The 25,594-nt window shown below is 38.8% G+C and overlaps 2 protein-coding genes and 2 pseudogenes across 2 annotated transcripts; all 4 read right to left on the bottom strand.

The window, feature by feature from the left end:
- Nucleotides 1-355: 355 nt before the first annotated feature.
- On the bottom strand, nt 356-1,140 carry LOC145478034 (uncharacterized; annotated as a pseudogene).
- A 500-nt stretch (nt 1,141-1,640) lies between these two features.
- Nucleotides 1,641-1,931, bottom strand: LOC145478036 (uncharacterized). Its single transcript, XM_081455923.1, has one exon. It carries the CDS (start codon nt 1,929-1,931, stop codon nt 1,641-1,643), a length of 291 nt encoding a protein of 96 aa, XP_081312049.1.
- Nucleotides 1,932-4,054: 2,123 nt separating this feature from the next.
- LOC145478032 (uncharacterized) lies at nt 4,055-5,679 on the bottom strand (annotated as a pseudogene).
- A 2,038-nt stretch (nt 5,680-7,717) lies between these two features.
- LOC145478033 (aspartate aminotransferase, cytoplasmic-like) lies at nt 7,718-25,554 on the bottom strand. The gene is made up of 9 exons (XM_081455921.1): nt 25,437-25,554; nt 25,135-25,325; nt 22,723-22,831; nt 17,628-17,746; nt 15,215-15,319; nt 13,313-13,463; nt 11,895-12,060; nt 10,012-10,154; nt 7,718-8,246 (listed from the first exon to the last, which is right to left on the bottom strand). The coding sequence occupies exons 1-9, from the start codon at nt 25,552-25,554 to the stop codon at nt 8,104-8,106; spliced, it is 1,245 nt and encodes a 414-aa protein (XP_081312047.1). The 3' UTR covers nt 7,718-8,103.
- Nucleotides 25,555-25,594: the final 40 nt, after the last annotated feature.

Raw genomic sequence — 25,594 nt, forward strand, 5'->3', positions numbered from 1 at the left:
AACGTACAGAAACGTTATAAAATCTTCAAACCTAGGCTACGTAATGGCCCTGGAACAGGGACGAATAGTGTAAAAGAAAATGGCTTTCTTTGTGCCTTATAGGCTGGGTAGGCTCGCAGGCCATTGTGGAAAAATGTACAGCCGCCATCTTTTTTCCTACCGTGGATTAATGCTCAAATCGGGCTGCTGATAGCTCATCACGTTCCAGAATTTTGTTATAGTTTTGATTAATAGCTTTATTCATTATTCCTTTATTACAATTTAAGGACGACTGTCCCGCTAGATCTGAACTTTATTAACATGATTTTGTAATGATAGTGTATAAAAGGAAAACCTCTCTCAGTGTCCCGGCCCTCTACATAAATGGCATTTTACAAGACTGATTTAAGGGCTCGTCAAACCGTCCATGCACAATCACTAAAAGATTTCCGCTGGTCCATAGAGCAACTGGCAACACGTTTACAATCGCCACTAAAATGTGTCTTTTCCACTGTTTTCGCCATACAGCCATTACAGCCATATTCTGATACCAAGTCTCGACCGCAAGAGATAAGCTGTTGAAAAACCACTCAATCACCAACGGAACCGAAGTGTGGATTGCAAAAGACTGCATCAACTCTAGAAATGAATCATTCCTCTCTGATACAAGTATAACAAGCCGTTAACAGACACTATAGCAGTTGATTCGAACAACATGCTCATGATAATGATATCAGCCATTAGTCTTTCACGGCGAGGTGTGCGAAAACTTCCCCATGGAAGTGATTCTCGTCTGCAAATTTGGTGGCAGAGATGATCAATAACAACCACGGTGCTGCGTTCTACGACTTCGGCAAAGCCGTGAATTATTCCAAGAACAGCAATAGATTCCAGGCTGTCAAGGTCCGCTTGCAAAACTCGAAACATGACAGACAATAAGCAATACAACGGTGCTAATAAAACATACGAATATCCTGGATGGGTAATGTTCCACAACCGCTAAACACAAATTCGTGAAATTGCTTTGACAACCACACCCATGAGAGGGGAGAAGATTGCGATAACAAGTTTGCCTTCCGTGTCTTGCTTGTTGTAAGCTGTGTAAATAGCATACCTGATGACAAAGGCCGAAATAAAAGCGCAACAAGATGGAATCGCCATTTAACAAAGAAGACTTGCTAGTCTTGCTCTTTGTCTTATAAGCAAGTGTCTTGCGACAAAATAGAACTGCACACACCCAGAAATGAGAACGAAAATATAGAATGGAACATTAGACAAGGCTCTGTATAAAGCAGAAAGGTTAAAGATAGGTTTGCCAAACGTCTGTAGCACTGCTAAAAAGAGACCATTCAAAATGTACATCACAAAAGAAACGAGAATCAGTTTAGTTTTGATCCCTTTCAGCTGATGTGGCCGAAAAAGAAATAGCAGGTTTAAAACTGGGCAGACGTAATAGAGGACACAACCGATTATATCTGCAATTGTCCTCGTCCATTGTATCCGTGCTGAAATTAATTCGACTTTTTTGAATTCGCAGTTCCACGCCGTCTTATAGTTAAGATAAGAGAGCAATGTGCCTATTGTACCTACCTAATTGTCTGTAGAACGGGTGGTCTAAGCCGCTTCCAAGCCATTTCTTTGTCTTCTTCTTGCCTATTTTCTTAGTTACCTTCCTCTGTGCTGTCCTCTGGTAAACACGCATTTATAACTTGTACATCAAGGCTGCTAGATGCCAGGTAAGCGAAGCTTGTGATGTCTTTGACGCTGTATTCTTGATAAATAAGCTCGTCAACAGGAAGATAGTACCATTCTCGACCTGTGCTTTGTACAGGATCGTAGCCAAAAGACTCTGCCGTGAATTCAGGTTCTTCTGGGTTGTAGTGCTCTGTCACACTCCGTGTAAATCTGAACACGATGTCACCAAACACCTCTAGCAGCGTACTTCCACTCATGTTGCATTCAATGCAAAAACCGAGTTGAGGGTACAACTGTGCCGCGTTATACTCAATAAAGTGCTATGTTTGTTTCATAATGCTGTTATATATCATACCGAAAATAAGGACTCCAGAAGGAAAAGATAACATTTCGCGGTTCTTATCAAATTCGGGAGGTAGCGAGCCTCTGAAGATATCGATTCTACGGAAGTGGCGCCCTCAAACGTTATTTCTCTTGTTATGAGAACAGTGGAAATGATAGAAACAACTGGTTGAACAGAAATGATCTGATATTTGCTACAAATGACCTTTTCCACTTTTCCTCTCTCTACATATATTAAGGACATAATTAATAACCAGGCGGCCAAGCGTCTAGGGCCGAGCTAGTATTCAAGCAACTTTTGATCCTTAATCGCTAGTACCTAACAAAATATTAATCTTTGTAAAATGTATGAATATCCTGCTCGTTATTTATTGTAAATGCATTTTTTATTCGTGTTGTTTAAAGGTTTCACCATGGTTGCCACAAACATCACTTTTCAAAATTCTCTGACTTTTACCTAATAAAAGCAAAATTTCCCTGACTTTTACCCAATCTTGAAGAATGTTTTTTCCCCGACCATACTAAGTTGTGGCAAACTTGTTCACTGGAGGCGAATGTTAGCTTATCATGTCGGTCAACATGAAAACGCCTCGGCCTGCAAGATTCACAGATTAGGCTGAATTCCAAGACAACTTGTCGACTTTGCAACATTAATTGCCAGATCAGATTATGCCTTTCGTGAGGAGCCACAATCATTGATCTAACTTCAATTTTCTAAACATTTTAGTGTAATAGAACTTTCGTACCGTGCAACGCAATTTTCAGTATTTATGACGACTTTCTTCCGGAAAAAACTTTTAAACCAGAAAAGCAAAACCACACGGAAAATTCAAAGATACCTGAGGTTGTTGTTTAATTAAGATGGTCGGCCCATGTCGATACGTATTTGCAAAACATGACTCTTCGAAAGTAGTGTTAGGAAAAAACTTGGAAGTAAACAACGTTCGTTTACTTTCCAAACTTTATGGCATTTCTCCAACTTTTACAACAAATTTGTTCACAAAATAATGCCATACGATTGTGAGCAAAACAAGCATACAAACATCTTTTTAAAAGCTCCACCTCTATTCCAAGAATTTGCACGCTTGTCAGCGAAATTGATGGTAACTACATAGCAAGTTGTTAATCCGATAACATTTTTTAGCCTCTTTATCTGTCACAGATCAAAATGTGGCGTACGATATCACCCACTGACCCCATTTCAAGGAGATGCTCCGCACTTATCAAATGCATTCTAATTTAACTTTCCAAGACCGTTCAAAAAATCGTCAGTATTTTATCAACGTATGGTAAATCATAGATATTATGAAAAAAGGTATTAAAATACCAACCTCGTTCCCAGGCCCTGGGAAGAAGGTTGACAAAATACACTCAATAGACCGATCAATCAATAAAAATCGATATCTAATTTATTGACAACTGGATCATGAGAAAACTGATACCAGCGTTCCAGACCCGAAACAAATCTTTCACCGGTTTACAAAAGGAGTTCAGATTGTACAGGAAGTAAACTTTGTGGGGAAAAAAAAGATTCCTCAGTGAGGAATTCGTGCCTTCGTTTATCGGGGTAAGGGAAATAAGATATCACCAATTCGTTGGCAGCATCGATTTGTGAGAAACGTTCAGTGCTTCTATCCGTAAGGTTAAAAATTCTCATGGAAGAAAACGAATTCTATGAAAGATGTCTTTAATAATCCAAGATTATGTTGGCAAGGTAATTCTTTCATTCAACACTGACATGAAAGAATCAACAACATCGCACTTTATACTCGGAGGTTGGCGTAAAAGAGGACAAGCCCAAAATTTCAACCAATTCACGCGAGCTTGAAGTGACCTCAATCTTTAACTTAGGTGATTAAAACGACCAAGGGAGGCAGAAGAGACAGAACCTGGGAACAAGGTTGGGCGATTAATAGCTTTATTCATAATTCCTTTTTTACAATTTAAGGACGACTCTACCGCTTGATTTGAACTTTATTAACATGATTTTCGTAATGGTAGTGTATCAAAGCAAAACTTCTCTCAGTATCCAGACCCTCTACATAAATGGCATTTTACAAGACTGATTTAAGGGCTCGTCAAACCGTCCATGCACAATCACTAAAAGATTTCCGCTGGTCCATAGAGCAACTGGCAACACGTTTACAATCGCCACTAAAATGTGTCTTTTCCACTGTTTTCGCCATACAGCCATTACAGCCATATTCTGATACCGAGTCTCGACCGCAAGAGATAAGCTGTTGAAAAACCACTCAATCACCAACGGAACCGAAGTGTGGATTGCAAAAGACTGCATCAACTCTAGAAATGAATCATTCCTCTCTGATACAAGTATAACAAGCCGTTAACAGACACTATAGCAGTTGATTCGAACAACATGCTCATGATAATGATATCAGCCATTAGTCTTTCACGGCGAGGTGTGCGAAAACTTCCCCATGGAAGTGATTCTCGTCTGCAAATTTGGTGGCAGAGATGATCAATAACAACCACGGTGCTGCGTTCTACGACTTCGGCAAAGCCGTGAATTATTCCAAGAACAGCAATAGATTCCAGGCTGTCAAGGTCCGCTTGCAAAACTCGAAACATGACAGACAATAAGCAATACAACGGTGCTAATAAAACATACGAATATCCTGGATGAGTAATGTTCCACAACCGCTAAACACAAATTCGTGAAATTGCTTTGACAACCACACCCATGAGAGGGGAGAAGATTGCGATAACGAGTTTGCCTTCCGTGTCTTGCTTGTTGTAAGCTGTGTAAATAGCATACCTGATGACAAAGGCCGCGATGACAGCGCAACAAGATGAAACTGCCATTTTACAAATTAGACATGTTAAATTTGGTTTGAGTCGTACAAGCAAGTGTCTTGCGACAAAATAGAATTGCACACAAACAGAAGTGAAAACGAAAATAAACACTGGAACATGAGACAAGTCTCTGTATAAAGCAGGAAGGTTAAAGAAAGGTTTTCCAAATGCTTGTAGAACTGTGCGAAAAAGTGCATGTAAAATGAACATCACAAAAGAAACGAGAATCAGTTTAGTTTTGATCCCTTTCAGCTGATGTGGCCGAAAAAGAAATAACATGTTTAAACCTGGGTATGCATAATAGAAGACGCAACCGATTATATCTGCAATTGTTCTCATCCACTGCATTCTTGCTGAAATTAAATCCCCTTGTTGAAATCCGCGGTAGCACAACATCTTATAGTTAAGATAAGAAAGCAATGTGTATATTGTACCCACGATGGAGGCGGCGAGAAGTGAAATTAAACCTCCAATGTACATTGATTTAACAATTGTCTGTAGAACGGGTGGTCTAAGACGCTTCCAAGCCATTTCTTTGTCTTCTTCTTGCCTACTTTCCTTGTTACCTTCCTCTGTGCTTTCCTCTGGTAAACACGCATTTATAACTTGTACATCAAGGCTGCTAGATGCCAGGTAGGCGAAGCTTCTGATGTCTTTGTCGCTGTATTCTTGATAAATAAGCTCGTCAACAGGAGGATAATACCATTCTCGACCTGTGCTCTGTAGAGGATCGTAGCCAAAAGACTCTGCCGTGAATTCAGGTTCCTCTGGGTTGTAGTGCTCTGTCATCCTCCGTGTAAATCTGAACACGATATCACCAAACACCTCCAACAACGTACTTCCGCCCATGAGTCAGTTAGTGCACGAATCCAGTTTATGGTACAACTGTGCCGCGCAATACTGAGGAAAATGTTTTTTGTTTGTTTCACAGTACTCTCATATATCATACCGAACCTACCAACTCCCAAAAGAGATAAATTTCAGATTCGTAATCATATCTTCAAGGTAGCGAACCTATTAGTCACGATTCTCCGAAAGTGGCGCCCTCAAATAACAGCTACATTGCACAACTAGCTCAACCAAAATGATCTGAATTTTGGTGCAAATGATCTTCTACAAACGTTATCACAATCGGTGAGAATACAAAACAGTCATTAGGTAATCCTTGGCCCCATTAAGCTTCCTGACATTGTTAAATTATATACATGTACCTGCCAATTATTTTATGATCACCAAATTGATAATAAGTCTTCGAATCTCATTGTGTGTCTAGTATCTGAACAACATAATTACACAACTCGAAGTGCATCCTTAGCCGGAACATCTGAATCCACGATCCTTTAGAATAAATATAATAAAATTTTGCCCAACTATTTAATGGATGCTATTACTGGAAGGACATCCCTTTATATATACGTAATAAGCCAACTAGAAAACTATTTAAAAAATACACTCAACCAGTTTTTTTTTTCTCAGTATTCATAATTTTAACATTATATATTTATTTACTCTGATTCACTCTTTCCTCTCTTATACTAGTTTTCGTTTATCCTAAATTAAATGTATTTAATTAAAGGGCACATAATTAGTTTCCTATAAATTGGCTGAAAAAGTTCACTTGGCTGGTGTACGATAGAGATGGCAATTTCATGTATTATAAAATCTGTACGGAAGCTACCAAGTCTAACGGATTGAGCAAAGCGTCCCAGGGCAGATATTTTCCAAATACTGTGCTCTTTCGACATGATGGTCTTCAAGAACACCAAATGACCAACTTGTGTCTACATGCTATTTGGCCCCAAGGGTACGGGACACATGTTCATAGATTTGGGACTCACACTCTTGGGCCTGAGACTCCGGCATAGTTTATTGGCTGTGTGAGTCCCAGGACTCACTACAGCCTTTTTCTAGATGGTTCACTGTTCCACGCGTAGCGAGGCTGGAGGCCAAGTGTCAAAGCTTAAGGTCAAATTTTTTAGAGTTTACGGATATGACTTAAAGTTGCAAATAAATCATAACTAATACCACAATTTCATACACAAAATGTGATTGTGTTGGATTATGCAACCAAAAATGTCATGTTTTATAGGGGGTGAGTCATGCAATTGTCAACTTTCATTTAGGGGTGGATCACTCAGTTTTGTGTCAAATGGAAGGGGTGGGTCATGTTTTTTCTAACCACCGTATTTTCAAATGCTCCACCCCCACCCCGATACTTTTTGACCAGTCCCTAAATGAGGTAGAGCGAGCTAGGGCCACTGAACGATCAAGACAAATTCAGCCACCGAACACGATGTTAGATCCTTTTAATAACCAGTCTACAAGTAAATCAAGTATCACTTAACCGACTTAAACAGTGGCAAAACGTACAGTCAGAATAATACTCTAGATTTGTTAAGCTTTCCATCTACAGCGGAGGTTTCCGTGGCGCGTTATTAACATAAAGCTTCTTACACAGATCGGTGAAATGTCCCTCATTGGTTGGTGCTCGATTTGAAATTTCTCGTATAACATCCAATCAGGGACACCCTGAAGAGATCTACAGGGCTACGTCATCACATGATATTTAACGTTGAGCTCAAATTTTAACTATTTTTACTCGGGCTGGAGAAGACTCGAGGGCATTAAGAGGGACGAGTATTTAATCGCGCTTAGGTTTACTTAAACTGAGGCCAAAGTAATTGTGTGTGTTTTAAAGAAGTTGCGTTTAATTTCAGTTCGCAGAAATCAGTGCAGACATATTGTGTTTTTACGAGCAGTTGGCCTACGTTTGTTTCGCAGCTTTGGTGCACTTTGCGTCCGGCAGTGGCCAGAGTAATTCTTTAGGTTTTGATTAAATACACATGATGGTTCTCAAAAAATCAAAACAATAATTGTTTATTTGAAGAAACGTTTTTTATTAATTTTCCCTTAACCGATTTGTTGCGACTACGAGATTCACAAATACGACATACCTTTGACTGACTTTAATAAGATCTGAAAAGGAAACGCTCTCGGCTTAGCCAAGAAGTAAATTTTCGATTTAAAAATAATCACTGTTCATCACACCGTTTCAATAAAGACTGGAATTCTCCCCTGTTATATCGAATTCCAGACCCCTCAAAGACCAAACAACTGTCTGACTGTTAGCCATCTCGATTCACGCGAAAAACTGAACCTCACGTTTGCGCGACGTTGGTAGACAGACGCGCACGTTTTGCGCGAGATCACACACAGTGTTACCGGGATACGCAAACAAAGACGACTAGCAGTGTATAGCGTGATTTACAGCACTCAGTCAGATAGTGTGGTGACGGCGTCATGAATCGCCTGCGCCACGTAGTCCACATTGTGAGTAGTGATCCCGCAGATGTTAATTCGTCCACTGTTCAGGAGGTAGATGTGGTATTTCTTAGCTAAAAACTCCACTTGCTTTACTGCAGAGAAACACAAAACGATCATTTTAATTCAAATCACGTCTTGATACTCGTTTCTCCTTGCAGGCGAGGTTAAAGATAGCTTCTCCTTTGTGATTGACATAAATTCCTTTTAGTGTCAGTTCTGAGAAAATGCTGTTACATCAAAAGGATAATTATCTTTGCAATTGTAGATGTTCCTTTTCTCTGTATGCTTGGCAAAGATATCGAGAAGACAAAGTTGGGGAATGTGGGTTTAAAGTTAGAGGTCCACAAAAACTACGTGTAGAAAATGAGACCTTTCTTTGACTACTTCCCCAACAAGAGTTGAACACAGGCCAATACAGACCACAATTCAAAATACATGTTTCATCTTCGGGGTGGAGAGGTGGGTGGGATTAAGGAATCAGGATTTTTTTTCCCAATTACCCCACGCCCCTCACAAGCTGATCAACAGCTCTTCACTATTTCACCGAGCTTCGCTTTTACGATCAAGTAATTTCTACATGTGCATGCATGTTAGTGTACATGGAATATATGTATCATGTATATATGTATCATGTATCATGTAGTCATCAATTAAAATAAAATTTCTGAACCGAACTATGTGAAACACCAAGCAAACTATGCAGTCATTAAATGGATATCTTATGACTGCCAAAAACAACTGTGATCTACCTGAATACAATAGCAAGAGACTCCTCAGATTAGGGCTACCATCTTACAACCATCTACATACACTGTAGCTGACAGGTAGCGTTAGGTACCAGTGAATAAATACGACCAGAGTTTGGTGGCCAGATTAACTTTGCTGTGTATGCTTGCGACACAGTTTACCTAATCACCACAAGGCCCCCAAGAGTAACGCAATGAATGGCAATAACGCTGACGGATGCGTTACACAACTTACATGTACAGTAAAAGCGTGACAGTCGACTAGAGATGAGTGTTGACACTGGTCACAGCTTCGCGAATGGCTCGGCCAATGTGATCAACATTTGCTGGGGTAATACCACAAACGTTTATAGGACCAGTGTCCAGCAAATAGATGTGATGCTTTTGAGCTAAAAGCTTCACTTGGTCAACTGTAAATGACAGAAAACTGAGTGACATGTCTGTTCTCGGAAAGGATGAAAGGAAAGCACAGTTTTCAACTTTGTTCCTGGATCCATTAATAAAATGCTTTTCAAGAAAGTCGAGGTAAACGATTTACGGTGTTTAATGAGGACTGGTCAAGTCACGCTATACATGTGTCACATCAAGTTATTGACTTGTCACGTCACGCTGTCGACACGTCACGTTACTCTATCGCTTTGAGTGTGTCAATACACTGTCAAAGAAGTTATGTGAGGAGAAATCAAGAACACCAATAACTACCAGCCAAGTATTGATGTACCGCCAAATTCTCAGAACTGATATTATAGGAAAAATATTGTAATCAGCACGGAGAATTATTAACTATTTTTATTCACATAACGTGACTTAGAAGCAGAAATTGAATCAGAAAGGCCATGCACTTTTCATGCATCAAGAAAGTGCATGAATTATAATTCAAATGATGTAAAATATCTTAAGTCTAAACATTTTTCTGATACTTTGTTCTTGTTTGATGAATTAAGTTTGCCATCTGCAAGTTGTTACATTTGTACATGCACCTCAAAAATCAAACATAACTAAATTTAAGCACATCTTACAATGTAGCTTTGTCACATAAGGAGAGCAGCATCTCAACAGGACCTTATTCTGCTCATGTTCAAGAGCAAACAATATTATCTTCAACACTCACCATTCAGCCCAGTAAATCCAAACATTCCCTTCTGGTCTACAATATGATTCCACGTTCCTGGTGTTCCAAGTTCCTTCAGCTTGTTAAAAAGCTGCTTTCGGCACTCCAGAATGCGTCCAGCCATTGACTTCAAGGTGTCGCGCCTAAAATAGTTCAAAGGTTATGACTATGATAAATATAGCAAGAAAATGACCTGAAAATGTATCTACAAATAACATGTGTTTCGACGATACTTCATGTAAGTCTTACAAATTACTATTTTACCTATGAAATGAAAAACTCAAATCTGAATTCTACAACGACTCAACAAAAACTGAGCACCCACACGACCGATAGAATATTAATTAATGAAGGCCAAAATATAAGCATGCGTTCAAAAGGAATAGTTCACATTCACAGTCTTTTGTTCTGTCATCCCAATGGAAGGCATTAGCATTAATGAACGTTCACAGGAACGACATGTATCAAAAACAATTCAAATCTCAAGGGTGGTGAAAATCAAATTTCTCCTTACAACATCAAGTTGTCAAGAAAACAACAAGTGAGGAGAATACAAAAATATTGTCACTGTAATAAGGCTACACTCTGGCCACACCCAGTCATCGGAATGGAGCTACTTGAAGGGATTATTTCACCTTCACCCTCCCCTAACTTCTTCGCGCCAAGTGTCAACTGACACTTATTTCAATTTAGAAAACAGTCCTAAGAAAATACGCGCGCTGACTGGTTAAAAATAGTGTTTCTATAACTTGATAGAAACACAGAACTAGCGCAAGCTGTTGACGTAATGATGGCGCGAGCAATGAGAATTTACGTTTTGATAATCAAAGTTAACAAGTTGTTTTCCTTTTTTCGTCGCGTTGTTTTCTAAAAGAAATAGAAAACATGTTCTCCGTGTTTCTATCGAGTTTTAGTATAAATCAACTAGCGTTCTATCACGAATGGCGTTCTCTGATTGGCTACGCTACTCACTATCTATTCTGTGATAGATAGTGAGCAGCGTAGCAGTGTATCCTTGTTAACAAAATGACGGCCGCTTCTTGACATTTTCGAAGTGTCTGTGAGGAGGATTTAGATAAAGTTTTGAACGACTATCAGATTTATACTAAAACAATTAGATTATTCGCTCTCGATTGCTATGCGTGATAGAATCCCCGAGCTCATAATCTAATTGCTTAATAGCAACACTCGTGAAAGTTTGGGAGAACTCGACAGAGCTGTGGAAACACTCGCCTACGGCTCGTGTTCCCAGAGCATTTCTTGTTCTCCCAAACGTCCACTCGTGTTTCTATAACTCGATAGAAACAGGGAGGACATGTTTTCTATTTCTTAAATCAAATGCCAAAAGTGGACTTTCCAGTCAGGCTAGTGGATTCTGTCAGTCATTTGCCCGATAAGGAAGAAAAGTGACGTTTCTTGGGGAAATTCTTGAGCAAATACAAATTACAGGATGATGAACTGTAAGGCATAAACTTTTGGAGGACTAGTGAAAATGATTTTCAGGCTAGAACATCATAGTCAGAGCTTGCCCACAGAGCAAGCCAGAAACTTTGTTCTCTTTGCACTCTGCATTTACTAGTGCCAAGGTGTCAAGTCTGCATTGGGCCAAAGTGTCATTATGTTGCCAATGTATTCTGGTTCTTATAATTATATTGAATAATCAAGAGTATTTCTATTCCCCCTGGATGAGATGCTAGTCCATTACAGGGGTACCTCCAGTATTCTTCGCCTCCAAAGTCAGTCATTAAAATTGCCTTAGAACAGCAAGTTGGACCTGGAGTCCTTGAAATTCAAAGGCATATTTCTAGAGAACATACATGTCCATGCCACTATTCCAGTCCAAAAGCAATAGCAAGATGTTGTCACTGTGTTCATTTACCTACCATTCACTATTCAGAGCAGGATTGTTAAGTATAGTTGCCACAATACGAGCCCCATGATTGGGTGGATTTGACCACATTGGACGGATGATTGCCCTAAGCTGGGTTCGAATACGTTCAGCAGTATCATTATCAGTCGTCACAACACAAAGATTGCCAGCCCTTTCATCTGCAAAGACAGTGAAAACATTCTCAAACAAGGCTCAAAATTTATGCTTGCTGTGTTATTACAAGCCCCAAAACTGGTAGATAGAACAAGCCACTCTAAATTCATTAGAGCTAGAGAATGAAAAATAACAGTGTAGGAGTTTGTAATTTCAATTCCAAAACAAGAGAAGTTGTACACAGTGGTGAGCAAGTACTGGCTTTTGTGTGATCTGCATTTCCCCCTACATTCTGTTAGGATGTCAAGGCAATTTTCTGATACCCATTTATACACCTGGGTGGACTGGAGAGAGGCACTACGAGAGATACTGTAAGAGTAAGAGTGTGACCGAGAACACAACACAATGGCAGTCTCCGCTAGGGCTAAAACCTGGACCACTCAATCCAGAGTCCAGGTCATGAACCATTTAGTCACTATGCCTCACTCACTCACAACTGATCTGCAATTGCAATGTATAAGCTTATCACCTGTGATTTAGCCAAGCCTAAAAGCAGAGCTCCTGAGCCAGGTTGTTTGAAGTCTGATTAAGCTAATACAGGATAAGCGAGAATTTTGATTTGAGTTTTGTGAGGTTGTTGAGTTTTTGTGAGGCTTTCTGTTTATATTGTTTGACCTCCTGTTATGAGTTTGATTTAGAATTGAATAATCTCAAACTACACCCTCAGCCCATGACCCAAAAGCAGTGAAAAACATTTTAATTTTTGTATGCAAGAAAAAGTTAAACTTCGGTTAACTTTTAATCCTGGGTTAGCATTAACACACTTCTGAACAACTCAGCCCTGATTGTCACCCTAATTGCAACAAATTCACCCGACATGAGCTTGCGATCCTATCGAAAGCCAGTACTTGGTCAGCAGTCAACTTTATAAAACAAATGACCTCAATGAGCTCTAAACCTGAGCCCGTGATATGATCACTTGATACTGGTCAGTGGATGTCTTGTTTTGACAGGTATCAGTTGACCATAACATGGATGTTGAATATCAAAGACATATGCTGAAAACCAAGACTGCCTGACTTGGTATTACATGTAGCTGGATGGCCGCTATGTTGTGCAATGTCATCGTTCATGTCGTTGGGCGCACTCGCCTGTAATCCATGCCACTAGCCATGTTGACCATGAAAAAGAGTTGCATGGGTTTCTATTAAATTTTCTATGCATGCATGTGGTTCTGTTCCTATGGTTATGGTGCTCCACTTCAGGCCCTTCAGGCTGGCTGAGCTCTGCTATTACGTTCACTAAGACTCTACTTACTGTACAGTCCAAAGTTTTTGGCAAAGGACTGTCCAACTAACAGTTCAAATCCTTCACTGACAAGGTAGCGCACAGCCCATGCATCCTCGTCTGGATCACCAGTCACAAAACCTTGATAAGCCATGTCTATCAAAGGGAACAGCTTACGCCTCTAGTAAACAACAACAACAATAACAACAAAAATTGCAATGAAAATAATGCAAAGTTAATTGGTTTGGTATTCAACAGTGTTAAAATTTAAAAAAAAAAATGCACCACATAATATAATTATACATGTATGTAGATCAGACTGATGTTATAGAAAGAAAATTAGAAATTGTCAATAAGTTATTATTACTATCAGTAGTTAATAAGTTAGTCAATAGCTAATCATTAAGTTAGGCAATAACTTATTTAATATCGTCTTTGTATGTAAACCACAACTGAGAGACAAATAAGTCAGAAATTATTATTCTGACAGCACAATGGGGAGCCTCAGAGTGTCATGGGACGTTTAGAGACTAATTAGGCTTTTGGCAGGAGATTTAGATCACTCTAGGTTGGTCAGGCTTTGTGTTTGTCCACTTTTTTATTGACCTTTTGTTATAACAGCTTGAGTGTATATTGTAAAATGTTCTAGCTTACTGATTTTGTACCCTTTCCTTAGGGTCTTATGCTGCTGCATTAGATGAGGATTACATTTCCACAAATTTTTTTGGCTTTATCTAATGGGTGGTTTTTAAGTGGTTTTTCATATCTGGTGTAGCACAAGTTCTAACTGTTACAACCAAATTTTGCAAGAATACAAATTATCTTGTAAGGCAGAATACATCTGCATCAGATGACTGACTAATGCATCCGCAATAAGCTATTCACATAGAATTTCTCGTGTTAGTGTGGTCAGACTTTTAATGTGGTCAATAAATACCTCTTACTAACCAAGTTAGAGGTCCGTACTTAGCTCTTATTAACCGAGCAGCAGGTCTGTATGGGAGAATCTTGACCAAGATCTGTACACACGACCAAGGTCAAGATTCTCCCATACAGACCAACTAACCTCAGTTAATGAGATGTTTATTATATGGCAAACAAGAAAAATTTAATTCTTTTAATGTAACTGGTTTGTACTAACTGACATTTTGCTTGTGAATGGCGATGAGCTGAATTTAATTCTGCCAAAGTTTTCTTGTCCTCTTTACCTTTTTTTCTCATCAGGCTTTTTGGCACTTTCATAAATAAATAATTTTAGAAGAACATAGTCAATGGTTTTTCACTTTAGTTTGCAATTCTTTCACTGCAAAACATTACCAGTCTAGATGCCGGTCTAGATGGGAAAATCTAGAGTGCTTTCAATATCGATTTCAGCCAATCAAACTTGTGAATTTGGTAGTTCCCAATCCTTGTGAGACAGAACCATATAATAATGTAAGTTACAGACCAAGTTTTGTCCCCTTTGATTTATGGCCCAAGCACGAAGTGTGTGGGCCATAAATCGATGGGGAAAAAACGAGGATCTGTAACTTACAGTACAGACCGAGAAGACGAGGTTTGTAAGATATTTATTATTAATATCTCTACTGTGTGCCTTCAGGACAGGTTTGGGAATGATTTACATTCATGAGGAATGGCTTCAAACCTCTGACGCACCTCAAAGGCAAAATGAGTCAATTTGAATTTGTTTTTAAGTTGTTAGCATGCTTTAACACACAATTTAGAGTAAAAGAAAGTTTTAAACTTTTACTTGCTATAAAAGTCAAGAACACTTGGGGATAAATCACAAAACAATTTGGCAACAAAAGCAACTTTAAATTTTAGCGGCCCTACAGAAAAATACAGCCCACTAAATTGACCAATCACAGCATGCATACTAACTGAGAGATATAATAATAAAGATTTATGCATTGCAGATACTGTTTACAATACCTTCATGATCTCAGCTATCTTCTTCCACTGCTCCTTAGAGGGATCTACTCCAGTTGGATTGTGTGCACAAGCATGAAGCAAGATGATGGCATTTTCTGGAGCTGCCTGAAAAAGTTGCAAGAACAGTCAACTTGCATTATAGCAGACATCCTTGCGACCATCATTATTTTGGTGTCTGTAATAGCAAGAGTCTGCAATAGCAGGAGATCATTGATGAAAAAACAGAAGACCCAATATATATTTGGTTGCAAAGTATCACATACAATGTATACCACTATACTCTTTTAAGATTTGCCGTCTCTTTTAATTAATTGTTTTTATTAGTAGTACACATTTACTGTCAGTGATGTTTAAAGTCAGTTGAAAAATCAGTGCTGTCAAAAAGGGCTGGTAGCGGGCCAAACAGCCGGCCACTGGCCAATCTTCGGCTGCCTAATGTTGTCTCACTGGACCATTAATTTTGACAAGAAACTGAAAATAATGAAAAGATCCCAAAAATATCACAACACATCTGTTTCAAACGTCTGTCTAAAGTGACGATGCATTTCAAGAGTTTTAGACGTGTTTTCCTTTCTCACGCGCGATGGGAGGAGTAGATTAACAGGTAGTGAAATGCCTGGAGCATTATCACAGAATTTGATTCCAGGCTTTCACATGTACCAAATTGGCGTCCGTGTCAAACAAATTGAGTTGGTCATTGCTGAGTATGTTTTCTCCCCTTTCAGCCAAGTGAGCAGCACCCTAAAATGCCTTAAAATACTCTTAAGGAAAGAGGACAGAGGAGCTTGATAGTCTGCTTCATAATTTAATTTGTGGGCCACCAGTAAAAGAATATGAAGCTGTAATCAACATGGCAATGCCATTATGGAAGGAAAAGAGGCACAGAAGAAAACTGCCAAAGTCTTCTTGTTTTCAATAGAAGGACAGGGTTATGTACGCCAAATTCATGGGAAGATTTTAAATAGGAGAGATTTTCTGATTGAGACCATTGAGATTTTGACTAAAAGAACAGTTGTTATAACATGGGAGAAATAGTCATATCAATGATAGGTTTTATTGTTCTTTAGGCCCAAATACTGACTGACTCGAAAATGCTGAAAACAGCATTTCCAAGAGTTTGAATTTTAAAATTTCCTGGGCGAGCATGCTCCCCTAGGAGGCTAGCACCTTTGGCACTCGAAAAGTGGCCTGCCACCTACTTTCAAATTTATGACATCTACTTCAAAACTTATCATGACAACCCTGAAAAAAAGGTCAAATTACTGTAGACTCGTGAACATTCCAAGACTGCAGAATATTCACTATGTCCAAGTACTAGTTGTCCATTGTAACAAGAGAAGAACAATAAAAAATATTAGTTTGGAACCACATAATGTTTAGACTGCAATTCCATTATAGTGGGAGTCTGTAATAGCAGGAGTTGTTTCCATACTCTTCCTTGTAGTTTCAGCCATCAATGTAACTTCTGTCCATGATAGCTGCGTATTGTAATAGTGGGGTGTCCAAAAGGCAAGAATTGACTGCATGTGCTGACAGTCACAACACTAAATGAGTCCAAAGCCAGATGTATTGCCATCACCCCAAGTTTAAACTGGTCCAAGTTCAAGTGTGCGTGTGATTTTCTCAGACTTCATCAGTAAACTGTTCGGTTAAAGATTAAGTCTGTTCAATTCCAAGTTATATCAGAGTAGTTTATCAGTACTGATGATGGATACAAGCTTGACATCAGTTTTTTTCACTGACATGGTGTATCTCCGAGTTGAGCGGTAACTTACACAAAGGAAATAGAGTCAAAGCTCTCCTTGCGACCACTCTCGTAAGCCACCAGCTCTAGTTATGACCACCTTTGTGAAACCCCTTTTGAACAATGACTTTGTCATGAAAAGCTCTCATAAGCGACCAATCCTGTAAGCGACCGTGATCACTTTTGGGATTACCCAGCTGGACTTTTCCTTTGTCTTTAAGCTCTCGTAAGTGGCCACACCAAGTCTTTTACTTATACATTGTAAATCAACGCTTTAATGAAACTGCACACTGTGCTAATGGTTATTTTGAAAATGAGTGTCTAGTAAAAACCTTCATATGCTTTAAGGATTTTCACTTAAACTATGGACATGTAAACGTACACATTTTCTGAAAGGTCATAAACATGTTCCTTCAATGCAATTAATTCCACTGAGGTTGACCTAATGTGATAACCACATGATATGACAGCAATGGGAAAGTAAGAGGTCGGTCGAAAAACCTCCTACAAATCTCAGGTGCCGATTTAAGTTGTTTCCGGTGTGCTAGGAGTTTGACATACCCAGTACATCTTATAGGCACCTGAGGGACAAAAATCATGACGTACTGAGTACATCATACAGGCACTCATGGGGTTAAATTTTATACACTGTAAATGAAATTTGCTCACCTCTAAATCATTTGTCATACCAGCAAAATCTAATAACTTAGTTTCTTTGTCAAAGTAATTGTATTCCCTGATGTTTTCAGCTTTGTATCCAGTGGCTAATAACATCTTCTTGTGGTTTCCTTAGAAAAGAAAATGTGAATGACATCAGTAAAATGTATTTAAAGTGGTACTATGACGAAAATCACATCTTTCCTAACTAGGCCATTTTAAAACATAAAGAAGTACATAGTCTGTAAGAGAAGAAAAATGCTGTTTATTATTTTCAAATATCTCTTTTCATTCCAGAGATACCCATTACAAGTTTTTAAAATGTGCAAATTAGCCGAGTGGTGATGTCATACACTAAACCCAATTTTGATCAGATATGAAGAGAGATATCTCAGCCAATTTGTATCAGAAATGTTTGATTTTTTGCAGTAAGATTCTATTAAAAGTGCTCCACAATACAAGCTCAACAGTTTTGTTACCATGGTCACATACTGGGTTACACACCTCCTCAATGTGTGGTTCAAGAAAATATTCATACCCCCACCATGGAGGGAATAAGAAATTCTGGAGGGGTGGGGGGAGGGGTCAAAGACCCAGGAAATTCTGGAGGGGAGGGAGGTTGGACTGTCAATTTAGTTTCCAGATGCCCTTCGATTCAATATGGAATTAAGTACAGATCTTGCTGATCAAAAATCCTTTCTTACCTATTGAGTAGATCTTTCCCATGGAAAAATAGTAGCTTGAATACTTGTACTTGAATTGCATTATATTTGAAATAAATTTTCTTTCTTCAAAAAGCACTTTGAAAGCTAACAAGTGCAAAGAATATACTGTTGCGTGGAAATGGCCCTATTACTTGTTGCCAGTCTACATGGAGTCATCTTGTGGACCGAAAAGCACTGGTGACTAGCCTAGTTTGTTTTTGCATTGGTCTTAGAAGCTGTCAAGTGGCAGTCGATTTCTTTCATTAAATTAGTTTTTTTACAAAGGTAGAAATGACATTATGATTTCACAAACTTGAGAATTTCTTAATCATGTTTATCTCTCTCAATTTGTATGTAATTTTGCTGTAAAATTGGCTTTCGTCGTGACAAAGTATGGTGTCAATTTCATCCACATTCATCTTATCAGTCCTTCAACCGAAATTATACCACATTTACAAAGGGACTTAGTCATATAGGAAGGTAATTTGACAAGTTACTATTTGATCTGTTTTTTTTATGTTTTCTCTGTGTGTATCTTCAGATGTTCAGACTTCAGACGATTGATCAAGAATGAACAGCAGTGACATGTACATGTATGCAATACAGACGGCAAAGTGTTTGGAGTGTTTATGTAGCTTTGAACACACTTTTTTGCCAAAACTATTTTCCCCAGAGGTTATGGGGGGGTGCACATAATACTCGTGGAAATTCCAGAGGGGTGGAGGGGTTATTTTTGTGTTCAAAAAATTGGAAATTTTCGTTCCTTTAAATTAATTTGTCCTAAGTGTCGCCATGTTAATATTTTCTTTGTCTGTACTTGTTAAGTTGATTAGTATATTTTAGATTGTATTTGTGTTATTTAGACTATTTGATTTGTAGTTTAGTCGGGTCAGGGAAGGGTTTTTTCGGGATATTTTTTAGGGGGTTGGGTGTGGGTGTATTAACCAAGTAGGGGACTTATGTCCTATTGTTAAGCACCTGTACTTGTACGAATCCTAAAATAATAAATAATAATAATAATAATAACTTACATGAAATTCCCTCCTTGGTGGGGGTATGGATATTTTCTGGAACTACACAATATCAAAGGCATTTCTGGCCACCTTTGGCATCCCATTTTGATATTTGCTAAATGGTGCCTCATATGCATGATCCAGCAAGCATATAAATACATGTATGTTAGCGTTTGTAGCGTCATTTAATGTTTTTCAAACTGAAAATCACAAACGTATTGAATTCAAGTGAGTGGGGACTGGAAAAGAGTGAGTTGCCATGGGAACAGAACGTTTTATAGCCATGGGTGTGCTTCCTGTAGAACTATTAGCCTACCAAGTTTCAATGGTCTGTGCTGCAAATTGGCAAAGATACATGTAGCTCTATTTATAGACTTCATAATATAATATAATATTGGGTTGAGTTATGTTATGATTTATCATCAATAAGAGGACAGATGCATATAAAACTGACGTCAATTTGTTTTTTACAATAACAAGATCCCAAAATGGTCAAATGCCAGGAATAAATGAGGGGAAAAGATGCCGTAAACTTGCTGTAAACAAAGATAAGTGAATTTTATCCAATTTGGCGCTTTTCTTACTTTTTGATTGGCTTCTTAAAAAAGTCCATAAAATCTCATTGTGTAGTTCCAGAAAATATCCATACCTCCACCATGGAAGGGAATTCCCTCCCACCCCTCTGGAAATTCCGATTGAGTTTCACATATTTCTTTAAAGTTTTGGTCTTAAAGAACCCCCCACCCCCCAGGAAATTCCAATCCCTTCTGTGGGGGGAGTATGGATATTTTCTGGAACTGAACATTGGTTAAAAAGTTGACAGTTTGACAGCTGAAAGTTGAACTTGAAAGCTTGCGTAAATTGCGTAAATTGAAATTTTATCCGTCTGTACTCTTATTGATGATAAAAATGAGCCAATCAGAGTGCAAGAAATTAGACAGTTATTGTAAAAATCTCATTTGCATATTTTACACATTTTTCAAATACCCCCGGAACTAATGTAGATATTTGCAAACGGTAAACAGCGTTTTTATTCTTTCCTGGAATTCTATGTGATACACCACAAAACCAAGGAGCAACAATTTGATCATGCATGTAGTACCACTTTAAAGGCCTTTGTTGACATTTGTTGGCATCTGTAAGCATTTCTAAAGTGTTTTGTTGGCATCAGTGGTTAGTGTGTGAAGCATTTTAATTTATTCTTATGGCAGTTGGAGTATCCACTGGCAGGCATTTCTCAGTATGTATTCCGGAAATTAGTGGCCCTTCAGCTTAGTGTTTTGTAGGCATCAGTGGTTAGCGAGTAAAGCATCTTTTGGTGGTTGGGGTATCTCTCAGTATGTATTCTGGTGGTTAATGGCCCTTCAGGGTCCACTTCACCACTGAAGGCAGTTGACCAGTAGTTTCCATTGCTGGGTTCACGGTCTTAGTGTTCAACAGTCAGCAGTCTTCTCTGCCACTCAGGTTTGCATTGCTTTGTGCTTGTACTACAGCTTACCTTGTGTGTTGCATTGTACCATGTGAAAAAGTATCTTCCTGGGGGCATTTTGTTGGATTTATTTACAAATTATTTATTGGTATTGTTACTGGTTATTAATTCAGTGTGACTGGTGCCCGGGTTCTCTATAGGTGTGGAGGTTTACGCCTGGGTTGCCGGCAGTGCCTGCCATGTGGGCAGTCTCACATCCTGGGACTGGAGTTACAGGGCAAATATACTTGATGGGTATGCTGGGGTTAGAGCTGAATATACATGCACTTGATTGGTCCTTGATGTTATGGGCGAGGTAATCTATAATTGTTGATACAATTCCCCCAAAGAGTAACAGGTTTGTTTCTGGTGTGAAGATCAAGACAACAGGTGACTCAAAACTTATTGACAGCCCTGATTCAATATAAGTCACTAACATTACAACAAGAAGATCTTTTAGATCTTATAACCGCGCTTTTAAAATTTAACTCTTTGCTTAGCACTACCGTCGGAATGTAGTGCACATTTCGAAGCAGTCATTGATGATTCTTTTCTTACTGTAGACATCACATCACTTGATCAACACAAACTGTATTATTGCACCATCAGTGGTAGCCATTGACAAATCTCCGATGACGTAATGGTCCTAATCTAGAACTTTCTTCGGGATATGTATGGTCATGAACGATATGAACCACACGATAATAACACTATTAACAACAGTTTTCTTTCTTTAAAGACATCATTAAATTTGATTGGTGTTTTCCATGAGTAAAGGGCTAGCAAAGTAGTCACACAAGTCATGTAATTTAATAATGAAACTTTATCCCGACCGATGTATCGATTTTGGTCACTCCAGTGGCTACAGATTGAAAACGTGACAGAAAATTGGCGTTACTTTCGATTCTCACCAAATTTGGACAGTGGGAAGATCTCATCATTAGCCAATTACAGGCCAGTTTTCAGCTCTTTTCGTCACATCCTCCCCCCTCGGGAGAATTTTGTCAAGTTAGCTAATTTAGTATGCAAGCCACCGTAATGGTGGTCGCTGTTGGCGAAATGTTTATTTGCTCAAAATTGGGGCAAAATCTTTTGGAGATGGAAGTCAGGACATTTGTAAGGATACAGAAAGTAATATGGGACCAGTTGGTGGCTTCTAAGGCTGAATTTATCCAGAAGTAAGCTGTATTTTCGTGTTCGTGCCGAAAGCCACGCGGTGAAATATTATCCGTTTGTTCTGCTGTCTTGTTCTGTTTTTTCTCTTGGTCATTTTTGTAGCCCGCCGAGGCCATTCTTTCGTCTAAATAAGTTGAAAAAAGTTCGAAAAAGATGTTCCCATTCAAGTTTAAGCTCTCAGGCGATAATTCTGGAGTTTTTTGGCCGAAACATCGGCTTTGTTATGTTCGTGTCTTTCGGTTGCTATGGGCAACCGTTGCTCCCTTTGTTAGGTCAAGTCTGGGGAGTGAGGTCACAAAAAATTCTAATTAATTCTGGTTTTGTTCGATTTGCTGAAATTTTAGCACGATAAAGCTGGATTGTTAAGGAATAGATTTACCTTCTGCCGATGTGTGGTAGCTATTAACGCTAAAGTGATATATCACTTCGATGTCAGGGTTTTGAAGAGATTTTTTTGCAACGTGTAGGTTTGGCGTGATTTTGTAATCTGAGATTTTTGTTGACCCTGAAGAAACAAGATTTGGCGAGTAAACATTACAGATTGCATAATTCAAAGTTGGCCGAGTGGAGATCTGCGTCTGGTCTCCGACAAAAAAAAAATTAAAAAAAATAAACCAAGGGTAGAACATGAACCGCGCTCGGCCCATGGCCGCGTGGTTAATTATAATATTGATTTTATAATTTGTAGCCTTATCCCATTTGATGCACAATGTACATGTAAAGCCATGTTATTCAGAAATCCTTACCCCAAGTAGGCTTGGAGACGTAAACCACTTCTGAAGAGTAAAATTTCTTCAAAAACTCCATTCCAAGACGAACACTGCCAGTGCCAGAAATGGCTTGAGCTGCACAAACCTTAATGAAATATCAAACAGACAGCAATACATGACTGTATAACCATATAATCACAAAACCAATATTCAACAACTCAAGTTACAGAGAACATAACTGAAGTTTAAACAGGAGGAGACTACAATAAATTAATAGTCATGTTACAACTCACAGAAGGAGATGAAGAAAACATTATTATCCTTTTTGCAGTTTTTAATTTAATATTATCATAATAATGGACAATTAAATTTGGACATACATGTAAGAATATTAATGATACTGAGAATATAGCAAGAGCAAGAACCTCTCTGTCTGCAGGAAGGTTGCATAACTTTAAATCCCGTATATATACAGCTTGTACAATTTTGTTTGTGGAATTTTTTTTCTGTATGCTTTAGCTTATTGTTAAGTCTTTGATAGTCTGTTTTTCTTGCTCCTCTTTTTCTGCAGCCCTTTGTTAGAACCTCTGTCTAACTTAACAATATTAACTTAAATAATGCTACACTGTGATTTCATGTTTTCACACTTTTCAACATGTACAATGTGAAAGTTTCTGTTCTTTTCTGGAAGAGGAGAAATGCCTTGCATCACATACATTGTACATGTGACCAGAGATCAGCTTTAGTCTGTCTCATTCATAACAAAAGCACTCAGTTAAGTTTCCCAAGATCTATAGGATTCCAAAAGTCCACAGTTAAGAAACATAGAAAATATTTCACTTTTTTGATGCAGTGCTCAAAAAATTATTTAGTGGTTTGGGAGCATGAGGAATTCATGTGTTTCCACCATCCAATGTTGTACAGTCAAACCCCTGTTAAGCGGCCACCTATTAAATGGCCACCCCTATTAGGCAGCCAGCAATCAAAGTCCCAATGATAACTTTTCTATTGTTTCTACCTCTTTTAAGCGGCCAACCCCTTTTGAGCAGCCACAGTCCATTTCCCCAAGGATGGCCATTTAATAGGGGTTCAACTGTATTTACACCTCACCCCCTTTTGCCAACCATCAATAAGCTGTTCATACACAGTCCCCTTACTCTTTGATGACCAGTAGAGTATAAATATTGGCAAATGCAAAAACAATTTGGCCAGCATAGAGAGCAGAGTGTGATTGAGCAAAGCAAGCTGACGGTGTCCTATCACAGACTACTCTCGACTTGTTCTGGTCACCCTAGAGTGAGTCAAACCACACTTAGCTCACTCCACTTACCACTTCTTTCACCCTACCCCAGTTGGGAGCTTGTTCAAAGGATAGTGACTAGTGTCACACAAGGCCTTTCAGAAAAATTCTGAATTTTAGCATTCCATCAGTCAATTCAAGCTCTGCCCATTCCCCCTAGCAACAGTGGGACATTTTCTGGCACTAGGCAGCCCCGGGCAATTGATCATCTTACTTTTTCACCTAACAGTATTGTCACTTCTTTAAATGACCAGTTCATCAGCAACTACAGTAAGTTTCCTAATGTTTAAGTCTAGATAGGATGTAAATGAGATTCAAGACCAACAGAACAACCTAGCTACACTGTAGGTCTTGATTTGGTCTGAATTATGAACGTAAGATGAGAAATGAAGAAAATAAACCATTTTTGAGCTACTACTCTAAGGAATTTTAACAACTAGTTTGCAGACCAATTGCCAGTTTGTTTAAAAAAACCCTAATAATTATTTAGGAATAATTCCAGGGGTTCAGCCTGGGGCATGAGCACAGCGGCAATGGACCGTTTTCAATATATTAAAATTCAGCATGGCAGTGAGGCTTAGAAGACACAAACAAAGGAAATTGAATGACCATGTTTGTGTCCTCTAGGCCTCACTATCAAATTGAATTTTAATATATCGAAATTGGTCTATTGACTGATGTCTACAATAAAAATGTGCCACCCAGTCCCTAAAGAATTACCTGTACGTCTTCTCAACTACTGATCATGGGACTCCCTTAAAGAATTCCTTAACTTTGCATCTGAAATTTCCACCTTGGTTTGTAGAGAATAGACCAATTTCGATATATTAAAATTCAGCCTAACACAATAAACCTCAGCACGAGGCTCTGGGGAATAAACCCTACAAACTCTGTAGTTATTCCCCAGAGCCTCGTACTGGGGTCAATTGTTTTAGGCTGAATTTTAATATATCAAAATTGGTCTATTATGCACCAACACGGGGTGCAGATATTTTTAACATTTGCTATATTTTAGCTCAATGTTCCAAAGGACATGAAACACCAGCATTATATATTGCATCATTTCCTTATTTCTCTTTGTGTAGGGTTTTCCTTGCACAGCTACAATAATTAGTTCTAACTAGCGCCAACTTTGCTATTCAACATACCCTATTTTCTGCCAGTGCAGGATTGTCGTCTCCAAGGAGGAGTTTGGACGCAGCATCACTGAACGCCCCGAGACCGTCAATTTGTAAGTACTCGTGGTTCAGGGTTTTTGCTGAAATTTCTTCAGCTAGCCGCTTTTCAACATTCGCAACAACTGGTAAGACCATTGGCTTCCCATCATTATCGCGATAAGCTGAAAAAGCCACAAATCAGGAACAAAAGTTCAGCGAAAAGGGGGCATAAATTATAAACTGGGACCTCGCGTTCTGTCATCTTTTTCAGCCAACTTCTTTTAAATTTTTACCTCCTATTCCCATGTTTACTTTCCTGGGATCTTGGTCTTCATTGTAGCTATTGTTGACTTGGAAGACATGATCCAATGGGACAAGAGGAACATCCTTGAAGATCGAAACGCCCGCCATGTTGTGCAACCCACAAAGACTTATTTCGCTCGATTATCGT

This window comes from Orbicella franksi, chromosome 2 (genome assembly GCF_964199315.1).
Source record: "Orbicella franksi chromosome 2, jaOrbFran1.1, whole genome shotgun sequence".
Classification (NCBI taxonomy): domain Eukaryota; kingdom Metazoa; phylum Cnidaria; class Anthozoa; order Scleractinia; family Merulinidae; genus Orbicella; species Orbicella franksi.